Source organism: Amphiprion ocellaris, chromosome 16 (assembly GCF_022539595.1).
Source record: "Amphiprion ocellaris isolate individual 3 ecotype Okinawa chromosome 16, ASM2253959v1, whole genome shotgun sequence".
Classification (NCBI taxonomy): domain Eukaryota; kingdom Metazoa; phylum Chordata; class Actinopteri; family Pomacentridae; genus Amphiprion; species Amphiprion ocellaris.
In genome coordinates this window covers 24,261,914-24,286,792 of record NC_072781.1, presented here as the reverse complement: position 1 = coordinate 24,286,792, position 24,879 = coordinate 24,261,914, and the positions used below count along the sequence as shown (strand labels likewise).

The 24,879-nt window shown below is 41.3% G+C and overlaps 1 protein-coding gene across 2 annotated transcripts in view; it reads left to right on the top strand.

Annotated features, from left to right (window-relative positions):
* Positions 1 to 24,879, top strand: part of LOC111565432 (inositol polyphosphate-5-phosphatase A) — a 164,945-nt gene that overhangs the window by 120,553 nt on the left and 19,513 nt on the right. For both annotated transcript variants that reach the window (XM_055018715.1, XM_055018716.1), the window contains 3 exons: positions 13,680 to 13,775; positions 14,529 to 14,603; positions 22,733 to 22,806. In XM_055018715.1, the coding sequence (XP_054874690.1) occupies positions 13,680 to 13,775; positions 14,529 to 14,603; positions 22,733 to 22,806 (245 nt within the window). The remainder of the gene's footprint in view (positions 1 to 13,679; positions 13,776 to 14,528; positions 14,604 to 22,732; positions 22,807 to 24,879) is intronic.

Genomic DNA, 24,879 nt, shown 5'->3' with positions numbered 1-24,879 from the left:
TGAGAGGCTGTTGTTATTATTGATCTACATTTTATACACTTTTATTTCCCCCTGCCTCATACTCAACTGACGCTGTCTTTTGTTTTTATAAAGGCATTTAATAAGCCCTTTTCCAGTTTATGTCTTAAGATGAACTTTAACCACTGTGTTGGGGCAGGTAGATAGACAGCAAAGCACTGCTGTGGCTAGAATTGAACAGGGTTGGAGCGGACAGTAATGATCAGAAATCCTTATGATTTAAGTCAATATGTGTCATGTTTAAAGTAGCAATACCCTGTTGTAACCCCTAAAAGCCTTCTTCTGGAAACCGATGTTCAGCCTTTCCAACCACAGCTAAGCAGTGTCAGCCCCTATATTTAGATCAGGAAGCCATGTCGCATAACCCTAGTTGACCCGTTCACACCTATTGCAAATACAGGTTTTGCTCGGTTCTACTCTTCAGTCAGAAGGTGGTAAAAGGTGCATAGTCACATGTGTTAAAGTGTGTGTGTGTCCCTGGAGGTGGCGTGTGGCCATGAATCAGCAGTGTCGATGACAGGCTTAGGGCTCTGTGCCTGGACTCCTAGTATATTTAAAATCCCTCCTAATTAAACTTAATAGAATGTAAATTTAATATCTGCAGAGATTGTGTGCTGCTGGCCGGGCTGCTCCAATTTAAGGATTGATAGAGGCCAACGGGAAGGTTAATTGCTGACTTGATCTACTGTCCCCGTGACATGGTGTGGGGCTGTTTTAATTGGGCCTGATCTGCTGCTACATGGACAGATTTCATTAGACTAGCTGGCCTCTCATTGACTGGATAGAGAGTCGGATTAGCACCCCCTGTCTGCGTCTGCAGGAAGTGAACAGGGCTGGTCTGGGCATCAATCTTCCTTCCTTTGTCCTGTGTCCTTTCTCTCGCTTGAGCAGCATGAAATTAAAGGTGGGGTCCTAGACTATGCCCGCTCCCAATGAATGCTGTAAAATGCCTAGTAATGACACAGCAGCATGATAGATCATTCATTTTTCACACAGTGGAATCACTCAGTGCATACAGCCATGGATAGAATAGTAATAACAGCAAGCAGGTTTTTGGAAGACATTAGACAAAGATCTGTTTTCTTATCGCAGCTTGTACATGCAAGATTTTACACAAGTGAGTTTTCATTCAAGGGTACCACATTTATTTATTTTTTATTCATGATTACATACATTAGATGTCACCATTTCAATAATGGAAGGAAACTAAACCTGTTGTATGTGCATGTAATCTGCAGACTCCAGTTGAAACCAGCAGCAGTTCATCAGGTAGTTGATGGCCATTGTCCCAGCTACTGAACCTAGTCTTGGTAAATAATTTGCACTCGTAAAGGCTAAATAATTTTCCCTTTTTAGCCCGACTTTGACTATCATGTGTGTATCTGGCCAGCTATAAATCAAAAGGCGGCCAGTGTAATTAAGTGTACACTACATTAGTCAGGCTAATTAATTTTGGGGCCATCCATCCATTAACCAGCGGGCCAGCACTGATTGGGCCTCTGTTCTGTGAAACCCCTGACACTGGGGACTGTGACCCTCCTTGGCTGCCCTCAGCTTCCCAGATACACTCATGCATGTACATCCGGAGACACAGATGTACTCACAGGCATACATGCGCCAACCCTTGTGTAGTTTGTTAAAAAAAAGGAAAAAAAAAGAAAGCTTATTACTGTTAATTTGACAGTTTTATACCATAACTCTACAGGACAGACTTGTTAGCAATTTACTAAGAGGAGTGTTGTTTTGGCTATATTATTGCCAAGCCAAATAGTATTGACAAATCCTTTATATGGTTTGTGGGAGTCTACTAAATCAATATTCTTTTCCGTGAAAGACAACCCTCCTAACACTGTCTTAATTGTCCTGATGCAGTAAAACCAATCCATTTACTGCATCATGCAGCCAAAACAGAGTTATTAGCACCTGCTATGTGATCTCCGCCTGTTTATGTCCCCACAGGTGAAGCCTGTGGTGATATTTCCTTACAATACAATAAAGACATATTATCTGCCTACAAGAGCCCAATCTATCACAATGAGGGCCCATTATATCACTGATAACCCATCTGGATATAGAGGGAGACTATTCCCTCTAGACAACAGCCCCTGTTCTCTCTCTCGTCTCTGTGTTTGCTTTCGATGCTAATGAATACAGCGCTGAAGACACAGAGGAAAAAGGAGTTCAGCTATGAGGGCGTAACTTGAGCGATGCAGCTTTGATGGGAGCGCTGTCCATATAATTAAAACGCTGGCAAATGAAGAACAAGCAGTGGCTTCTGTTGGTCCTGCTCATTAACAACAGGCCGTTTGAGCCCGGCGCCAGCCATGCTATTGCTATTGTGTGCTTGCGAAGGGGAGGGGGTGCACTGTGACTGGCAGCTGGGAACACCATGCCAACGGTGGGATGGTGTGACAAGCCAAGCCAAGGATGAGCGCAGAGCCTGGCACCAGCAGGGCCTGGGAGGGGATGTTGCCTCGCAGGCTCCTGGGGTTGGTCTCGGTCAGGGATGTAACCTGAGTTACCCCTCAGTGCCCCACTGCTGCTGTCTTCTCCAGCTGGAGCTGTGGTTCAGATGCCTCTTTTTACTCCTAGTTTACTCAATTGAGCAGTTTGAGTGGCCCAAACTATCATTTATGTTGTTCAGGTACATTAGATGTACGCTACCGTTCAAAAGTTTGGGGTCACTTAGAAATGTCCTTATTTTTTAAAGAAAAGCATTTTTTTCAATGAAGATAACATTAAATGAATCAGAAAGATAGTCTAGACAGTGTTAATGTGGTAAATGACTATTCTAGCTGGAAACTACTGATTTTTTTAATAGAATATCTCCATAGGGGTACAGAGGAACATTTCCAGCAACCATCACTCCTGTGTTCTAATGCTACATTGTGTTAGCTAATGGTGTTGAAAGGCTAATTGATGATTAGAAAACCCTTATGCAATTATGTTAGCACATGAATAAAAGTGTGAATTTTCATGGAAAACATAAAATTGCCTGAGTGACCCCAAAATTTTGAACGGTAGTGTATGAGGAGACATTTATACCATGTTTATGGATCTATTGTGTTGTGATGCATTTGTACGAAGTTACTTTTCTTTGTTTCATTTGATTATTGGGTATTGAAGCTCTATTGAAAGCCTAGTGGGTAATTGGCAAAGTAATTCCATAAATATTGTACATAAAAGTTCCTACATACAACTTCCTAGCTCAAAATGCTCTTAATGCTCTTATTTCCAAGTGGGTCTCCCTCTCTCTCCCAAGCATTCACTCACTCTTTCTGTCATCATTTATCTTTTATTTCACTTAGTCCTGTCATCTTTTCAATTTCTCTTCTTCCATAAATTCCTAAATATGTCTAATAGCAGTTTGCGGCACATGTCATCAAATTACTAATACAAGTAAAATTTCTCATCATTGTCAATTCATCGGTTGATTATTTTCTTGACTGGGCTAATTGTTTATTTTATAAAATGTGATTTAAAAAATTGTCACAAATATACAAACCCAGGTTCACATTTTTTAATTGCTTATTTGTCCAAATAAATAACCCAAGCCAGAAATAATAAATTTATAATCATATAAGATCAATAGATTATAGAACTTAAAGTTTTAGAAATTTAAGAAAAAGAAATATATGATTAATCATTAACCAAAAGTTTCTGTAGCTTGACTAATCAAGTAATTATCACCTAAATGTTTGTTGCATGAAATCATCTTTAGAAGGTCCTTAAAAAGCAGGACAGATGTTAGGTCTATGTCAGGGTGCAACATTCTTACAAAAATCAGTTTTTTCCTGTTAAAAGGGTGTTTTCCTTGCCACTGTCGCCTTTTGGCTTGCTCTTGGAGTCAGGCATATGGGTTCTGTAAAGCGTCTTGAGACAATGTGACTGTAATTGGCACTATATAAATAAAATTGAATTGAATTGAATTGAACTATTTCTCTAAAACAGATTATATGCAGTGTTTTAGTCAGAACCTCTCGATGTGTTTAGAACCTGTGGACATTCAGCAAGGAAAAGCACTAAATGATGCAGATTTAACCCTCATAGCTCCAGATTCACTGGTAGGTTTGAAGGGAACGTTATTTAAGAAGAAAATCATGAAAATTGCTTTTTTAAAAATCAGAGCCAGAACCTGTAAAAACAGAGAGAACTGTAGAATTTTAAGTTTTTGACCTGTTTGATCCTGGAACTACTCATCTGTGACATGTTTTTTTATGATCTATGGATCATTCCAGAATTGGACAATTTATTGATGGTTTGTCTTGTCTTATGTTGGTCAGAATGGACCCCAGCTTTGAAATCATAGGGAGGATCAGCAGCAGCTAACAGTGATGCTATTATTTAGTCCAGATGAAATGCGGCATAAACTGTGAAGGATAGGGATCTCTTTGTGCCTGGCACATAGTGTCCAACTTGTATGATGTCAGTCTATTTTTGACTAATGCAGTCCTCAGCCTTTGTAAAACAGAGCACAATAATAGTTTTTTTTCTCTCTGAAGGATGGAGTAGTTGCTTAGATAACACATGGTGTCTCTGGGGATTGTGCACAAGCATGCACACCCACACCATTTCTATTACGCTTCTGGCATTTTAATCATAATAGTTTGCTCTAATGCATATGCAGTTTGTATAAGAATGGCTGCACATGGCTGAATACACAGCCTGCTCAACAAGTCAGTCACTGTTCCTATTCTAATCAGGCAACAGTTTAACTCGTGGTACTTGGTTGCTTTGGCTCATTCCACTGCAAACTCAAAAAGGATGAGTGATGATAAAATGTTGTGCTGTTGTTAAAGAAGCCAGCAGAAGGATTATTGAAACAACTTGGCCTCAGGTTTCCCAGTGTGAATCTTTACTGTCAGCAGCAGAGTGGTGTTCCTACAGAAGGGCTCATTGTAACACAGCTGTAAACCCGGTGTTGGCACCATGAGCTTTTAAACAACTCTGCCCACTGACATTAAAAGTCACTGGGCTCCATTCACAACCACACACAAATATCCCATCATATTTAAGAGGGCCCATTAACTGCCGCATTTAGAATTCATGGGCTTTTCTCTCCCTTGTGTGATATATCTGTGACGACCATATTGCCGGACCCTTTTAGAAGGAGTGGCTCCAGTTTTTGTCTTAGAGAAGACCCGAAACAATGCATTTCAGGCCCATTTCTCTGACAGGGCCTCCTCTTTCAGGGGACAGTGAGAGCCGGGGCTGGCCTAACATCTGTTTGTGTCCAGAGCCAGGCGGGACCGGAGCACAGCGTGCCTCGGTGGCCCCCTTCTCCTCTCCCTGGGGGTCTTTGTTCCCGATTTCATGCTATCAGAGTGGCAGCATGTTTTCCTGCGCAGAGCTGTCAGGGGCATAAAAGGCCCTGAGTGGGGTCACATCAAGAGGGATGGGCATGAAAAATTGGTAAAATGTATCACAAAGCCCACCCACTAGATGGTTGCCTAGCGCCCTGTGGTGGGGTGTCAAGACCCCTCATCCTCCCCCCTCAGTACCTTCCTTTTCCCCCTTTGCTTGGCTGAATTACACCTCTCTCTCTCTCTCTCTCTCTCTCTCTCTCTCTCTCTCTCTCTCTCTCTCTCTCTCTCTCTCTCTCTCTCTCTCTCTCTCTCTCTCTCTCTCTCTCTCTCTCTCTCTCTCTCTCTCTCTCACCCTGGCGGACAAGCACATCATTTAGATGAAATGGTGCAAACAAATTAAAGGGTGGTGCTCCAAATGAATCAATGTTCTTTGTGTGTGAGGAGGGTTTTGTGCCTCATCAGGGTCTTCTCCTCCCAGTGCACACTGGGAGGAAGAAAGCTGGTCACCTGCCTGCCTGAAAAAGCCATCAACTGCTCTGTAGCTCAACAGTTGCTACAGAGAAGAAAAGTAAAAGCTCTTTATTATTGTACACCTGTGTAACATATTCCATCCGTGAAATTAGCGTTAATACAAAGATTCTTAATCTGCATTTTCTACAGTGTCTAAGAGTTGTATATATAGTGCCTATTTGTAGTGCTAACCAAGCAACAGCCCCTTTTAAGAGTACAGAATTAGACTTTCTTTAATTGGTTGGACCTGATTTTATTGAATACCAGAGTAATGAACTCAACATGCGCTGCATTCTTACTGGAGCATCACTAATCACCAATCACTGATTGGATCTTCGATATTTTGTAATTGACTCAGCAACGACAAATTACCTCGCCGCCTGTTTCCTTTAATTGATTCCCAGTTAGAGCTGCGGTGGAATAGGTAAATTAAATGAGAGTGCAACGTTTTTCAGGTGCTTAGTAAGTGTTTATACTCTTATCAATGGCACTGCTGTTGGCTATATTTAAATGTGCTACAATTATTGCTTCACGGTTGGATGTGAATTTGTTTTCTCATTAACAGGATAAATGCTCTCTTAAAGTCTGAGGCCTTCAAAAGAAAACATGAATGGCCGTCGTGCTGCTGGCTACTCCTTCAGATCACAAAGCTCCCTTTTGGAAACATAACAACCGCAGCTAACAACATTCAAATGAATGGCTATTGAACAATTTAAGTATGCATGGCCTTATTGAGAGGTTAAGGAAAGCTGGTACGTTAAACAGTCTTGCAGACATCTGCCGTGGTTGGTTTCAAAGTGCTGACTAAAAGTGGCAGGGGAGGTTTTTCAGATTAAATCTCTCATTAGGTTTTCTTTGTACAGGTGGCAGTAATGTGTCAAGAGCCTTTCCTGAGACAATGTCCTCCTCTTAGTGGGACTAATATGCCTCAGTTAGAGCCCACCCTCCTTTTACTGCCACTACTTTACACAGAGACACAGTCACAATGAAGCATCTGGTGGCCTTTTCCTGTGCAGAAAGCTTTTCCATGGCTATTGTGTCTGCTGTGAGTGTGCATGTGTGAGAGAAGGAATCAGAGAGATCAGGAGGCTTAGTATATTTCTGTAGCTCAAGCTGTCTTGTTTAACTTACTGTGCGTTTCTGCTAGTTTGAAACTTAAAATGGTTGGAGATCATTTCTGAATAACTGGTCCCAGCTCTGATTATGAGCTTTGGTGGGTGGGCAAGTGCGTGCTCGTGCATCTGTGTGTGTCTGTGTGTGTGTGTGTGTGTGTGTGTGTGTGTGTGTGTGTGTGTGTGTGTGTGTGTGTGTGTGTGTGTGTGTGTGTGTGTGTGTGTGTGTGCGTGCTCGTGCATCTGTGTGTGTGTGTGTGTGTGTGTGTGTGTGTGTAACCCCCCAGGAGTGGGAGGTCACAGGGGTCAAAGTGATGAATTTTTATAGGCCTGTTCCCTGTGTTTCAGCTCTGTCCCTTTCTCTGCGCGCTGCACTGCCTCTCAAAGACAACCATGCAGGGCAATTTGTCCTGCGGGGCCCTGCAGAATGGGCCAGCAGAGAAGTTAAATACCAGGGGGGAACACACACACACACACACTAACACTCTCACACAAAACATACACATACATTCAGTTTCTCTCTCACACACACACACACACCCCTCCGTCCTGTTGTCCTGAATGATTTGTGGCCTGTCCATTATCCATTGCGAGGGGACAAATGCTTTTGGCTGGTTTCTGAAGGTAAAGTCAGAATGGCAGCTCTCAATGCGTGCCATTGTTTTTAGAGAAGTTTCCCAGATGTTATAATGCACAAGATAAATAGGGCACATTATCGCTACCTCGCACGCCCTCTTACCTCTCCAAGCTCGTTTTCGGTGAGGGCGTGTCAGGTTAGGAGACCTCCTACGACGCACACACTGCCATCAGCCCTCGACGTCAGTTCTCACACAGCTCATCGAGTTCATGGGAGGGGGTGAGAGTTTGTATGTGCTGTTAAGGGGGACTCAGGCCAGGTTTACTGGGGTCAGCTGCTGACCAGTGGGTCACTCACAGTCTAACTTTGTGGGTGATAATGTGTCCACTCTCCTGCATGCTGAATCCCCATCCCCGCTGTGTGTGTGTCTATGTCAATGATGAATCCACTGTGTTTGGAGGCATTAAATTAGCCGGCCACAGGGAGAGAGGAGTGGATAACTCTGGCTTGTGTCCAGTCAGATGGGGTGGGGAGGGTCACAGCTGATTTACTGGCTTTCCTGCGTAATAGCTGGCAGCAAAGCAGGAAGCCGAATTTGTTGTTGCCTACTTTGGATGCCCCTTTCTACCCTGTTCGGGCAGATGTCGCAATCATGCATGCAGGATGGGCATGATGAATGGTGGCGAGTTGAATAAAAGTGATCGGAGTGCTATGCAATTCACGCTGAACCTGCCAGCCCTGCTGGCACACCTTAACTCAGCTGGCAGCCTCGCTTTGCGTGGCAGCAAGAAAATAATGGTGCATTCTGACAAAGCCAGTGCCCTGCTGACACAGAGGTAAGCCCCTGTCCCCTGCCTCTGGTAACGAAGAATGAATAGTCAGCTCATTGTCCACTCATCCTCTGTCTCCTCTGGCACATAGTCTCATACTTTCTCTACCTAATTGAAGTTTAATCACCAAGTTCTAAATGCACTCAGTGGGTTATTACATTGGTGAAATGACAGTTTAGTGAGTGGTGTGAATCATTGCATCGGATTGGGGTGATGGAGGTGGAATATAAAACCCAGAAGGGTTTAAATGAATTGCGCTTTTGCTGATACCTTGTTATGTCACAAACTTCTCCTGTTTGTACTGATAAACTAAGACTAGCTCACTGGATGGTAAGTTATCTAGGGGCTGAAGTTGCTGTAGTAAATGTGCTACAGAGCATACACTGTGAAATCATTTACAATCTACTGAAAAATGACTTATACAAATATACATCGGCATCTATAAATTAGCCTTACTGGGGCAGGAAAATGTATATGGTTTAGTTTGTGTTAACAAGAATAAACAATGAAGATTTTATTGTTTTTCTTTAATTTAATTATTTTTATTGTCTTTTAACCCAATGTAGTGTAACTTTAATTAAATGTTCTCTTCTGTGTCCACCTCCCATTATTCTTCTATTCCCCAAAAGTTGACACCCCCCTGTGCAATATGCATTGTCACGAATCCCGTTGTGTTGTGTGTGGGTTCCTCAGTGTTTCTGCTGGGCACAGTGGATTGCCTCCATCTGTTGGCAGGGCCATAGACAGAAGGCTGAATGTGCATGTGTGTCTTTGGTCTTTGAAGTGGGACAGATTGCTTTAACCTCTCTTCTAAGGAGAGCAGCTGGAATAGAGAGCTCCTTTAAACAGCCGCTTCCTCCTTCGACAGTCATGAGATTATCCTCCATTGATACACAAAGCCAGCGCCTTCCTCGGCAACCTCTCATCCCAGCCCCCTGGCCCCTGGCCCTCTACAAACACTCAGTGCTGACCTGTGACCCATAATGCAGAGATGTAATGCCAAGTCACTTTGCAGGATCAGTTTGAAGAGGCCACAGGAGTGAAGACATCCCTACTGTCTTCTGGACTACAGCTGCTTTTCCTGACAGCTGTCTGTTAATTTTTTCCCACTGCCTGACTTCATTTGCCTTCTGCAGACTAATTGGCATGTATCAAATAAGGAGCCAATTGCAACCACAGGAATTACTGTAATGTCATTTAGGGTGGTCAGTGAGACTGTGTTTGTAAATAATGTGCTTAGAGAGGAGCAACTTTGAAGACAGATAACTGTTCAGAGATTCTACACAAGCACCTGGTCTCTGCTGGAAGCAGGAAGGACACATCGGTGCACTGATCTGGTCTTAAGTGACAACATGAGGTTCTCATTTTGCCCATGTCAGTGTTTGGTGTGCAGGTCTTTTGACAGATACACAGGGATGAGCAAGGACTCTTGGAGGCTCTGTGTGTGTTCAGTGAGTGGGATGTTTTTCACTGAAGCCGACAGTTGGAGAGCTGAGATCAATCGAGTGCAATCAGCCACCACCGATTGCACTGACATACTGATTGTTCAGTCAATGAACATAGGAATGGATCAATCACTCACGTCAGCATCCAGCAGTATGCAAATGTCCACCGTAAGATACTTTAAAGGACAGCCTGCACCAGGGCTGATCTGCTGACCTGACTTAAATTTGTTGAAATTATTAAACATGTTGTATTCTATTCAGTTAGGATTGGAGTTCATCTAAAATACATAATGAATGAATGAGGTGCCTGCAGCTGGTGTGTTGTTATTTCAACAGGCTGACTCCAAAATATGCAACTTGGAATCGTGGGTTTCCTTGAATTGAAAATTATTTTTTTCACCCAGGAATGTGAAGTGTAATCATTCTAGGAAAAGATTTTTTTCCACAAAAACGGCCACATTAGCTAATTGCCTTTTTTTCTCTAATTGAACATCCCTTGCAGTGACACTCTTGGCACAAGGTATAAGCTTGCATGATACAAAACCTGTAGAACAATTATCTCAATGGCAATTACATCATTCCATTCTACTTCTTCTTTTTTAGATTTTTTTTCTGCCTTTATTAGATAGTGACAGTGAAGAGAGTCAAGAAATATGGGGAAAGAGAGCAAGGGATGGTCTCCAGTAAATGTCTGGGCTGCCCAGGAATCAAACCAAGGACTCACTGCTGATCCCATTTGTGTTCATGTGTCATGCACCCTAACCATATGACCACCAGGTCACCCATTGCACTGTTTTCTATACAGAAGCCTACACATATCATCTCCTATCTGTTCATACCCACATGCATTTGCATGTACTTACTTACTAATGTAGCTGTAAGCGCAGCCAAATGTAGCGGACATACATTCCGCTCCAAAAGTACTGCAACAGTGAGGCCAATTACTTCATTTTTGCTCTAGACTGAAAACATTTGGGTTTCACATCAAACGATGAATATGAGACAAAAGATCAACATTTCAGTTTTTCTTTCCAGGTATTTACATCTGGATCCAATACATAACTTAGAAGATGGCGCCTTTTGTTTGAACCCACCCATTTTTCATGTGAACAAAAGTATTGGAACATGTGACTGACAGGTGTGTTTTGTTGCCCTGGTGTGTCCTATTACAATGATTATTCAAACAATAAATAGTCTCAGTGTCTACATTTAGTTTCAGATTTGAGTTTTTACTGTGCAGACTGCATCTATAGTTAGAGGTGTAACCAACATGAAAACCAGAGAGCTGTCTATGGGTGAAAAACAAGCAATTATGAGGCTGACAGAAGATAGAAAATCAATCAGAGCCATTGCACAAACATTGGCCATAGCCAGTACAACCATTTGGAATGTCATGAGGAAGAGAGAAACCACTGGTGGACTAAGTAACAGACGTCCAATGGGTAGACCAAAGAAAACAGCAGCAGTTGACGACAGAAACATTGTGAGAGCTGTAAAGAAAGAACCTAAAACAACTGTTAGGGACATCAGCAAGAACTTCCAGAGTGCAGGAGTGAAGATATCACAATCTACTGTTGACAGAAGACTTCATGAACAAAAGTACAGAGGCTACATCAAAAGATGCAAACCACTCATTAGCAAGAAGAATAGGAAGGCTTTTTAGAATTATCCAAAAAGTACAAAATGAGCCTCAAAAATTCTAGGACAAAATTTTATGGACTGATGATACAAAGATGAACCTTTTACCAAAATGATGGAAAGGCTAAAATTTGGAGAACGAAAGGATCTGCTCATGATCCCAAACATACAAGCTCATCTCTGAAACACAGTGGAGGTAATGTCATGGTTTGGGCTTGCATGGCTTCTTCTGGGATGGGCTCATTCATCTACATTGATGATGTAACACATGATGGCAGCAGCAAAATGAACTCAGAAATCTACAGAAATATTTTATCTGACAATCTAAAGAACGATGCAACCAAACTGATTGGGAGATCCTTCACTGTACAGCAAGATAATGACCTAAAACAACAAAGGAGTTCATCAGGGGCAAGAAGTGGAAGGTTTTAGATCTCCAGACTTCAATCCTTTAGAGCTGCATTTTACCTGCTAAAGAGGAGACTGAAGGGAGCAACCCCCCAAAACAAACAAGAACTGAAAGAGGCTGTGGTGAAAGCCTGGAAAAGCATCACAAAGGAAGAATACAAAAGTTTAGTGATGTCAGTGGGTCAGAGGCTTGATGCAGTTATTGCAAGCAAAGGATCTGCAACTAAATATTAAGTCTTTTCACTTTAATCTATTTTAAGTCTATCTTTTCCAACACTTTTGCTCACCTAAAAATGTGGTGTTCCATTACAAATAATGTTTTGTTCTAAGTTGTGTGTCAGATCCACATGTAAATACCTGGAAATAAAAGATGAAATGTTGATCTCTTGTCTCATATTCATCGTTTGATGTCAAACCCAAATGTTTTCAGTCTACAGCAAAAATAAAGGAACTGGCCTTACTGTTCCAATACTTTTGCAGGGGAGTGTATTCATTAGTTGCTGGATTTCGATCCTTGAAATAATCAAGCCTCCTTACTGGATTATCAGAATGATTTGAACATGAATGGAGAGGCTACTTCTGTCCTTTAAATATTGATGCTCATTGTGCCAGTGAGCAGCGTGAGCTTCTGGCTTCAGTGTTAACTGTGAAATAAGCAGGGATTTCTGCTTGACTGACTTTTGGATTTGCAAAGCAGACAACAGAAGGGCGCTTGATTAGAAGAATTACAAGGCTGCAAGGCGTCTAAAAAACACTTAAACAGTACATTTTAGATACTGTTAAACTCATAACATTTGCTATATCTTAACCTGGAAAGGTTGTGAGTTTTTGCTACGTATGTCTCAAATGAACAAGACCATACAGTTATATTGCATGTAAAGTGTACCACGTTTGGTGCTTTTGGCACTCATCAGAGATAGCAAAAATGACTTTTTGTGATCGTCTTTGCTCTCTGTGGCTACAATGACTTTTTGACAGGGAAAGTATCTCTTGCCCCTCTCACTAGCTCCTTCTTTGGCCTATTCATTGCACAAAGCTGCTTAAGCGCACTTAAGCGCATTAGCATTTGGCTGCCAGGGGACCATATTGACCCTGCATTTGGATGGCCTAAATGAGTGAAAGATGGAGCGATTTGTTAGGGCTTTAGAAAGTTGCTTTTGGGGAGTGGGGGTAAGCATGAAGGAATGGGGTTGAGGCTGTTTAGGGGGGGCTGCAAGGAGTTGTTCCACTTTCTTTCAGGGCATGGTGTTTGTTCTAATCTGGTGTGCCATTTCTTCGTGGCCGAAGCAGGACTGATTTGTGACATTTCAGTCTAAAGGGCCTTTTTCGGCTCGCTATATTGGCTTGACCCGATTATCTAATCTGTGCTTTGAATTTCAATCAGGTCACTCAGTCTCTGGTGTGTGGTATGGGAACCACTGGCTGAGGGATTTCCTCATTCAACTGTCTTCAAACACAGATGGCCGAATGTTTAACTAATTGTTAAGAGAGTCCACAAAGAGGAATTTAACCATGCACACAGTCCATGGGGGTCAGTACATAGACCCAGATAAAGAAAAGGGACAGTGAGGTGGTAGTTTGTGGGATGGTCTTTAAAAACCCATTCAGATGCGGCACAGTGTAATGCATGATTTTGCATTATACTCTTATAATCTACTGTACAAAGCACATCCAGATATGTGGGTGACAATAAAATACATATTAATTCATATATTATTTCCATTTTAGTGCATTTGTTTTTCTTGGACCTTGTGAACTCTCAGCATATATTTGTAGGAGTTAGACCTTTGCTCTCTGTATTTTCATGGTCTTTCACTGTCTTCTCTCACCTGCAGAGTCTCTGCTCTACTGCCACCATGCAGACAGTCAGAGCTGCCGACACCAATGAAGTTGACAAGCTAATATTCCGAGAAAGTGACAATGACCGAAAGGTAAGCTGTTCTGCATTAATGCTTGTCTGAGTTATTACAAAAACATTTTTATTACAAAGAAATAAACATAGCTTTTTAGTCCAAATTTAAACCACTATTATTCTTAAATCCTTTTGCCAAATTCTAATCTTAACACGTGTCTTAAGGCCCAAAATGTATCTATATGTATGGTGTATTCAAGCCTGATCTTCACCTTTGACTTCTGCCTCATTAAAAAACTTGCCTTTTGTGTAAAAGTTGATTCTCTGACTCACTCAGAGAAATGTTAAACAAATATAAACACAGCAGAAAAACTACCATGGCCGCTCCTTTAAAGGTCAGGATTGTGATTTGACTTGCCGCTGGTCAGTGGTGCAAATGTGTGCATCAGATCTGATCATTGCTGCAGTTTCACTGAAATGAATTGATTTCCTTGCAAAACACAGCCATTGTAAACAATGGTGTGACCATGCTTCCATAGGGCCATGATGATGGATCTGTATTTAATGTTGAAAATAATACTTCTGGACCTTATAATTGAGGCTTTAAACACAGATTATTTTCTGTATTTGTCATATATCTGATCAGAGGTATTACAGACGGAGTTTAAAATGAAAAATAAAATCATGTGAAGCCTCTGAGATGCATCTAGAAATAACAGCGCTGGCTGCCACTGCAGCTCACTGCTTTTCATTAGTTCTCTAATTACTAAATGCAGTTCACATTAGTCTTGCTATTAATCAGAGTACCATTTCTCTCTTTGCACTGATTTAGGTTGTTCTTCAACTTGAAAAGAAGCTTTTTAATTATGTCAACCAGGACGTTTTCCGGGAAAACAATGGGACCTCAGTAAGTCTCCCCTTTACTTCTTAACCCTTTATATAGCCATCTACTCTCTCACTTCTCCTCTTGTAGTTGTTTATTCTAAATTTAATTTCTTTTGTCAACTCCATAGACTTTCATTTTCCAGTATAAAATAAAAGTGTCTGCCATTTACAACATTGCACATTGATTATCTGTGAAATGAACAAAGCCTAAGAGAATATGAAATATGCATTGCAGCTACAAATGCTGCTTTGATGGCTTATCATATCTCCATAGTAGGTACAGAAAGGCTCTAATAAACACTTGTACGAACAAGGCCTTTGAAACTGCTGACCTGAGTCATGCAGATGCTGACTGGTGCCCTCGCATCACTTTGACCCAACAAACACCGTCTTTATCCTCACTCGAGGGACCAAATGTCTTTGGCATAACTTCTAAACGAGACTCGAGTGTAGATGAGGTGAGTGTTGTGTCTGCAGAAGAAAAGCACCAGGTACACACTTCACTTTTATATGGCTGTATATTACATTAAGTAGTTCAAAGTTGGACCTTGTTAAAATCCGTGTGAAGGACGCACACACCTATACATCAACAGAATGAACTGTGAAGCAGCAGACTAGCAGTCCAGAGTTTATTAATGTGGTTGGATATATGATGTAAAGATATAATAGACGTTCTGCGTAATAAATAAGTATTCTTCTTTCTCAACCTGCTTTGGATTTGTACTGTAATGTCTTTTAATTCTAGATCATTTGTATTTTCGAGCAAAGTAAAGACGTGTTTTATGCCAGAATATAAATCAGGCTATCAGAAATAGTTTACTCATACATTTGTATTGACTAGGGTGTAACAATATACCACATGACTCAGTGTCAATTGATAAACTGTGTTTATAGGTGATGTTGCATTTATTTCTTTGTGAAGTTTGTATTGAACTGTTTATGATTGGAGCTGTGTTTGCATGCTCAGAAATGAGATTAGGCCACCGAGTATTTTTGCATTTTTGAGTGGCATTTATCTGCAACACAGTTGGTGTAAAGTATTTTTTCAATTATACAAAGGTGTCCTTAAAAGACTTTTTCTCAATTCCATTAATTTGGCCCTAAACCAGGAGGGAGGGTCTCATTCCATAACTTTGTCTCCTTTCTTTTTCTACTTTATTTTTATTTATCTCTTAAATTGAGAGGGAAAATGTGTTTTTGTACTATTCGAAAGTGTCTTAGCGTACACAGTCCTCTCTCTGTGTCTGTGAAACTACACTGCAATCTCATTTATTTTTTTAATTTCAGTTTGAAACAAACATATTTTCTCCTTAAAAGATAAGTAGGAAAAGCTTCCAGTTTGAAGGAGCCACAAAGCCAATGTTAATAGCAAAACTATTTGTTTGGCTTTAGAAAATAGCACAGTTTGGGTTAAAATATGAACCTTTCAGAGAACGTTAGAAGCTTCTCCTCCATTTTGTTGGTGGCCAGAGTGACAAATCCCTCTCCATGTCATATATCCCAAACAAATATAATCCACATTAAAAAAAAAAAAAAAAACACATTTCACTCAAAAGTTAATTGAGAATGCAGTTTAGTTGTAAAAGAATGTAATTTTTAGGAGACAGGGCTGCATATTATTGACATTACAGGTCAGTGAGCTTTATCTACAACTGCAATGAAGCTACATGATGCTTCTGTTACAAAACCTTTAGCTACTTAACTATACAATGGTCTGAAGGATCTGGAAAGGAATTAATAATTATGTTCTGCAGGTTTTGTGAGGCTTGATCACACAGCTTCATTTGTATGAACTTTATAGTCAACTGGAACCGCTAATGTAAAATTTTTAACAAAAGTCCTGATTAAATATCGTTTTATTTATCTATTTCTCTGTAAAAGCATATTAACAAGCTTTGTACAAAAAAGCAGAAAAATATAATTCAGCTGATTAACCAAAGATGCCATTCTGGAGGCTCGCTGTCTTCGGTTTACAATATGCGAGGTCAATATGTGCCAGCAGATATTGATTGAATTTGATCAGCAGAAATGTGTGGGAGCCTCTCTGTGAGACAGTAGCAGTGGGAGGCTGAGGTACCCCCTCACCCTCGTTGCCTCCCTCCTCCCACCACCTCCTCACCAAGCCAGACAAGATGGATGACATAATGGGGACATCAGAGATAATCTGATGGTCATGGTCTAGTTAAACACACCATGTTATGATCCTTATAAAACAAACTACCTTTCCAAAAGGATAAATGTCCCTCCTCACACTCCTACACTGGGGAAGGGGAGAGAGAAAAAAAAAAATCCATTGCATCCTTCATCAACTGCAAGACTTGTACCAGCTTGACAGAAATTTAATTCGAGGCAGCTCTTGAAAATAATTATTGTATTTTGAGAGGAGTAATCATTGGCCGGGACATGATTGAATGTGTCCATGCCTATTGACTTTTGCTATGATTAATAGTTTTGTTTAGTCGATATTCCCATCGAAATTGTATAATTAATTATCCCCGGCGCTGTCACGTCTGGACGATGGAGAGCCCTGATGAGTATTTGGGAAGATTAAATTTTCCGGGCGCTCGTGGCATCAAGGGGCACCATGGGGCCTTGCACCGGTGGAGAGATGGGAGGAGCATGGTGTGTGTGTGTGTGTGTGTGTGTGTGTGTGTGTGTGTGTGTGTGTGTGTGTGTGTGTGTGTGTGTGTGTGTGTGTGTGTGTGTGTGTGTGTGTGTGTGTGTGTGTGTGTGTGTGTGTGTGTGTGTGTGTGTGTGTGTGTGTTTGTGCACGCATGCATACTGTGAATGTTTGTGTATCAGGAGATTCACACAGTTTCTTCCTTTCCTGACATACACACACACACACACGCAGGGCAGCCTCCCTCCTCCATCCCTATTGATTTTGTTTCAGTATCTCTTTATTGTAACTTTATCAGTGTGGTGTCGGCAGATGGGGGACCAGGAGAGGAGGGTGTGTTTGTGTACTAGCTCTAGCAAGTGATGAACCTTTCTGTCTGGCATGCCTCTCCTTGTCATGCTGGCAGCGTAGTCCTCAGCATTACTCAAAAGGCCCAAGACATTTTAAACATGAGAGGGACATAAAAAAAAACAAAGAACCAATGCTGCCCCAGCCCAAAGTTCTTTCATATTTCACCTGTCAGAGCTCTTAAGCAGCGATACAGAAGCCCTGCTAAATGAAATCTGACCTTAAAGGATTTATATAAACTGATGCTGCATTGGGTATGTCTTTTGATTTAGCTCACCTCTGTTCTGAATGCTTCAGGCAAGTATTGACTGCTTACTTAGCCTTATCACAATAGATAGCTCTCAAGTACAACGAACCTTATGTACTGCTGCCATTAAATGCTCTTGTAGCGATGCTCCTGAAAGGAAATAAAGACAAAACTGTACCATTAACTGAGCATTTTATCAGAATACATTTCTCTAAAGTTATTCAGTAAGAGTTTGCAGTGAACTGCAGCCTTGTGTTTTGTTTGGGCTGGCCTCCTCTCAGTACCAATCGTCCATCCCCCCGTCAGTGACAGTTTACCGCTTTTCCACACAAAATAATGAAGACCTCATAAAAAGAAGGAAAAATATGACCCCTGCAATGAAAGCCAAGTGTGAGGTGTAAAAATCAAATTAAATGACCTTTCACCCCAACATTTATTGATGGCTTTTAATGGCAGCAGGTGTTGTCACAGGGGATATTTGACAATGCGTAAATCAAAGCACAATTACAGGTGGTGGACAAGCGGCCAGCATGCTGAGAGGGACAGTCGGAGGCCGAAGACGCCGCATTCCCTCTTTTTACCCCTCTCCACTTCCTGCCTCCTAACTATCAGCACCAGTCTGATTTAGGAGCGTGCTGATCATCCAAGCAAAGTGAGAAATTAGAGCCCATGACAGGGTAGTTTTATCCAGACACTTCTTCATCTTTTTCCCTCTGTGATATTGCCGGAGTGGCATCATCTCGCACCACCTCCTCCACAACTCCCAAGGTCATTTCTGGTTGACAAACTACTGCTAGCTTTATAATGTCATGAGGCCTTGAACCCATATAAGTAGTTTTTTTTGTTGTTTTTTTTTTTTCCCTAAACCACTGACCTAGCAGAGCAGCAGAGCATTATGCTTAATTGACCTGGGATGAAATGTAGTGTGAAATTTGTGGCTGCAGGGTTTTCCGTTCACCTGGATGAATTACTCAACATTCAGTCAAGGACCAGACTCTGTGGATACACACAGCCATATGTTGCTCATCTCCTTATTTAAACTATCACACTCTTCCCTGGAACAAACACAGTCACACCTGTGGACATATACATGATTTGAGCACTCTCCATCATATCAGTAGCATGTATGGCCACACATACACTTTCACTTTCTTTCCTATTTTTCTTCACATTTGAGCTTCTCTTCCTCAAAAATGTGCTGAAATAGATATTAAAATGGGTCACAGGGGGGCTGGAGTCTATCCCAGCTGACTTAAGGTGAAGGCAGGGGACACCCTGGACAGGTTTCCAGTCTATCACAGGGCTGCATATAGACACAAATGATCACACCTACAGACCATTTAGAATCGCCAGTTAACCTCAGCATGTTTTTGGACTGTGGGAGGAAGCCGGAGTACACGGAGAAAACTCACGCATGCACAGGGAGAACATGCAAATTCCAGACAGATAGATTCCCGGGAGGGTAGGGACGCGAACTGGGGATCTTCTAGTTGCAAGGCCAAAGTGCTAACCACCAAAGTACTGCGCAAACAGATATTAAAATGTGTTTAAGAAATGCAATTGTCCAATTACACACCGTTTTTTAGTCCTAGCACAGCACTGCAATGGACTGTCAACAACAAACCCAATTTGTAACACCAAACTCAAATGACAGAGTGTTTGTAAAGAACACATCTTTAGTTAAAAACACCCCCACCTGTTCATTTGTATTGTTTTCGTTCGACAAAAATGTACTAGATGGCAAAAATTCTAAATTGCATCAGGACTCCAGCATTGAAACTCCAAAGTTATTGAAAACATTTAGTCCCTTTGTTTAGCCCATTCACAGCACAGAGCATGTAAGCATGACACAGCTCTTAATCACACCTCTCTGATGTTTCTGCCACTGTCCTCATCACCTGCAGACAGCTTTATAAACCTGTTACAGCTTAGCACACTTTGTGCCACCAGCCAGCAAAGCCTTTTCTTTGTTCAGTTCCTCCTTAGCACATCCAGGGCTTCTAAGCACGTTTCAGCATGATTACTGAAAACATTTAGCAAGTATTAGAAAATAACTGTTAAGTAGCAGATATTTTCAATTGTGATGGCAACTGATAGCTGCTATGATGGATTGTGGCTAAGATGACCTATTGAATATCTGTATATGATCATAAAGGTCAGGGGTGTCAAACTCGTTTTAGGTCAGGGGCCACATATAGCCCAGTTTGAACTCAAGTGGGCTGGACCAGTAAAATCACGGCATAATAACCTATAAATAAATAACCACGACTAATTTTTTCCTTTGTTTTAGTGCAAGAAAAGTGTATTCTGAAAATGTTCACATTTGATGAACTGTCTTTTAAGATAAGATTTGAAAAAAGCTTTACTGTCACACACAGTGTACAATGAAATTCTGGTTTACTTTCTTTCTTTTAAACATACAAAATAAATAAGTTAAGGAATAAAAAAAGAACTACATAGTGGAGTATAAGACACAATAATATTTACAAAAAACTGCAAGTGGCAGCACAGAACAAAGGAACAAAGCATTGCAAAAGTGATGCAGTGGCAGTGAACAACTTGAAATTTCTGAAGAAAACAAATTTTTAAAAAAAATTCAATTTCAACAATATTATGCCTCAGTTTGTCATTTACACATTACAACTTACAGATGACAGTGTGTCTACAAAGGTACAAAACATTTAGCCACAGGTATCTGGAACTGAACGATTTAGTATTTGACTTTATGATCAAAGTAACTTGCCAAGGTTTATAAAGTATTTAGAATTTACAGTTTTATAAATTTACAGTTTGCAGGTAATGTCTTCTCTGTAACTTTTTACGCTTTGCAAAGTCATCCTACGGGCCGGATTGGACCCTCTTGTAGGCCGGTTTCTCGATGGCCAGTATGCGCCTGTCTTAGCGATATAATCTCTCAGATTTTGTACTAATATATCAGAGTTTATGCTCACATTAGCGTCTCTGTCCTGCTGTGATTTGGGGAACTTTTATTCAAGCACACTTACGCAAATTTATGAACAGACAACCTTCAGACTCTCAATTCTGAATATTTTTATCAACTTCAAAATTCCAGCATTGTTCAGGCTGTAAAACACTCAGCAGAAGAAGGTATGAGTGGGTTGGATGGTGAGATGGGGTGTACGGTGCAGCGTGGGGTTGCATCCCCTGCTCTGCCATCCCTCATCCACAGTGGGTGAGTCTCTCCTGTGACCCCGGCACTGTGAGTTTGATGAATGCTGCACATCTACCCTCCTGAACCTCTGAGACTCTGCCTGGGAGGCCCCTCTGCCTCAAGTAATGGCCACTGTTCTACACCACTGGCACATAATCACACATACACACAAACCCATAGGAGCCACATACTGGACTTATTTATAAATGTGTGCTCAGCAGTGACGTGACGACAGACAATGCATAGACGGTCACACATGCACAACATAAATATGTCAGCGTAGATGGAAGACAGTAGTTACCTTGTGCTGATATAATAATACCCATGACATCCAGCTCACTCCTCTGTGCCTCCACTTTGTGAGGACGTCCTTCCAAATGTTACCCATGTGCACCACGTCATCTCCGTTGATATTTCATTATGTACCTATCAACATACTGCTGCATGTAATACACCAATGTAATGTCATTAACGTCAGGCAGCCTATAGAGCTGCTGTCGGGCTCATACCGTCGTGGATGAGGTCTTCATCAGGCCATAATTGTAGCCCGGTGTTTGAAACATGTACAATAGCCCAATTTACCACTAAACAAACATGTCTCAGCTCCATCTCCATGTCTTCTTGTCTGGAAGGGAAGGGTGGGGCTAGTGCGAGGTCCTCCAGGGGTTGCTGGGAAACGTCGCTGTCAGTCTCTCAGGGAGGCAGTCATGCAGGTGCCCTAGCTACCTGTTCATCTCCCAGATAATTAATGTGTACAAGGAGCCGCTAATTGCACTTTTCACTAATGATTTATGGGTTTTGTGAAAGGGGGGAAATTGGGGGAAATGTGTGTGTACACTCTGGTGAGTGAGTACAGCTGGGGGAGGAGACATGATTGATGAAGAGTGTGTGGATGTACTGTCAGTGTGGAGAGATAGACCCCAGCAGGACAGGGCTAGTGACACACACACACACAACTGGTCATCTGTTGTCAATATTTCACTGGTGTAGGGTGTATTGATGTAACAGAAAAAGCCTGAAGATGGGATCCTGCTCTTCTATCTTTATCAGCTGTCTTTGGGCTCATTCTTGTCCCCACCTCACTGAGACGAGATCTGAGAGATTCTTGTTCAAGCACTGACCTCTAGGTTCAGTTCATATAAGAAATTAAATCCCACTGACAGAATCCAAAGAGACGTGAGTGTTTTGTTGTGTCTTTATGGTGACTACAATAATGCATATTTTTCTTTAGACAAATCTCAAATTATCTGTGATCAGAAATGTGGTCCTACAGTAGAACACTGATTGTGTTGAGCAGCTTTTAGATAGTAATGTAAAAGCTAAATTAACATAAATTACAGAAAACTGGAAAATGGTAGGGCTTGGTGGTTAGCACTTTCGCCTGGCAGCTTGAAGATCCCCGGTTCGCGTCCCCACCTTCCTGGGATCTTTCTGTGTGGAATTTGCATGTTCTTCCTGTGAGTTTTCTCTTTATACTCCAGCTTCCTCACAGTCCAAAGATATGCTGAGGTTAATTGATCACTTGTAATTGTCCGTAGGTGTGATTGTGAGTGTGATTGTTTGTCTGTATGTGTACTGGTGACCTGTCCAGGTGTCCCCTGCCTTCACCCCAAGTCAGCTGGGATAGACTCCAGCCCCCTGCAACCCTAATGAGGATTACGTGGTGTATAAATGATGGATCAGAATAAATAATAAAAAAGGAGTGGTTTTGAATGATTTTCTGTTTCCTCATATACATCTTTTTTTTCTTTTTGCTTTCCACAGCTTTTAGAGTTTGACAAAGAGCTGTCGGTGTTCAAGGATCGACTGCATGAATTGGAGATCTCTTTCCCACCCAGGTATGGAACACACACACAACATTCTTTGATACCTTTTGATTTACACTAAAAACACCATAATGACAGTCACACTAGAAATGTATGTGTTGTCTTTACAATGAGAATAATAGCCTCACATAATTGCAAGTGTGACTGTAGATTAGTATGATGAATTGTGGACTTTCGTGTTTGTTTTACTTGTTACATGATAGGTCTTACTGATGGTGTATTGTGCCACAACTGAGATTTAAATGGTCTTTTAAGTCCCTCCCCTTTTGTTGACTGGACACCTAAAAACTAAGACTTTTTCCCCTATTAATAATCCTTTCATACCTTAAAATGACTTGGATGTACCTTTACACCATCTCATCCTCTCGCTTGCACATAAATCTATATAGTTCCTGCCCTCTCTCCACTCACCCCTGCATGTTCGAATCAGAATCCAATTCTGAAGAAGAATAATGATACAGGAAGCCCCACCCTGCAATTTGGCACGATTGCTTTGTTAGGTTTTTGTCTGAAATCCTCTAAATTGAAATCCGTGTAATCGTAAACTACAGTTTCAAGATGGAAATGTTCAGCCATGACATTGACAGCTTACTTCACATATGATTATGTTTTGTACCATATAAAAAACACTATATTGATGTGTTTACAAGTTTAAATAAAAAAAAACAACTTGATTTTCAATGGAGAATAATATTCGCTAAACCTAAACTTTCAGGCACTTTGATTAAAGACTGGAGATTGACCACTGAAATTTAGAATTATCTGTTGAGAAGCAATGATGCCAAAGTTATAATCCCAGTTATTAATTGTTATTCCAGTCTGCACTAAAACACGCAAAAATGAGGACTAAAAGAATAATGGATTTCATATAACCAAGTCGGTCTCAACAGTCATAACAGACAGGGTAATAAGTGTTTGCTTTACTATGATAAGTGTGTATGTTTAAAAGGTCTTTTTTTTTTTTTTGAGGCAAGAAAAATACTTCTCAGCTCTGTTGGGGTTTTTACAACAGTTTTCTCAAATTATAAAGGAAGACTTGATCAGACAGTCCAAAATTCCCAATTTCAGATAGAGGCATTGTTTTCACTTGACAATGACAAAATGGCAGATGAAAGACAACTACTGCTAAAAGTGCGAACCCTCAGGCTCAGGCTTTTATCTACATCGTGCTCTCACATGTTGGTAAATGCAGTGATGTTGCTGCCCAGATCTTGGCCACAAGGACTCATTATTAATCTGTAAAAGCAGAAGTAGTCAATCACCAGCTTATTGTCCAAAATGGTTTTATGAAAGCTGGTGGATCTGTGTTTGATGGCTATCACTTGTTAAGTATGATTGCATACGCTCCCAAACTGCTCCCATGTGTATCTGCGTATAAATGTGTGTGTGTGCTGTGTGTGTGTCCCTGTGTGAGGCTGTGGGCAGCGTTGATATTTCTGTCTCAGTGGGACTTGAGGGAGATCGGAGCGGGTGGTCTCCTCTCCTCTTCCTCAAACAAATGCATTTGCAATTAGCCCTTTCACAGGAGAGGGAGGGCAAACACGCGGCCGGCGTGGAAATATGTTTCGGGAGCAGCGCGTTAATGGCGCTTGACCTTTGCCGTCGGTTGTGACTCAATCAGTGCAGATAATGAAACGCTGTAATCAAACAATAATTACTTGATAAACTGCTCTAGTGGCAGGCGCAGGGCGGCGGGGGATTTGGTGTGTGCGTGTGTGTGTGTGTGTGTGTGTGTGTGTGTGTGTAAGGGCTTGAGATACATAGAACTATCAAAGAACGTGTGTATGTGTGAGTGGCTTTGAGTGTGAGCGTACATGTGTAAAGATGAGAGCTGGAGACTGAGTGTGTCAAGGTTCTGCCAGTCCCTGTTTTTTAAATGACTCTGTGTCTTAATCAGGGACCCCATTTACATCACTTTGCATAAGTGACAGGTGGATTTATTGTCCTTTTACACTGGCTGACTTTTGCACCTATCCATATAATACTGAATCATCTCTCCACAGGGAGGAATGAATGTGCTGCTGTGGAAGAATACAAATGATTTCCACATACTTGAGGTGATGATGAATCAAATAGATGAAACCT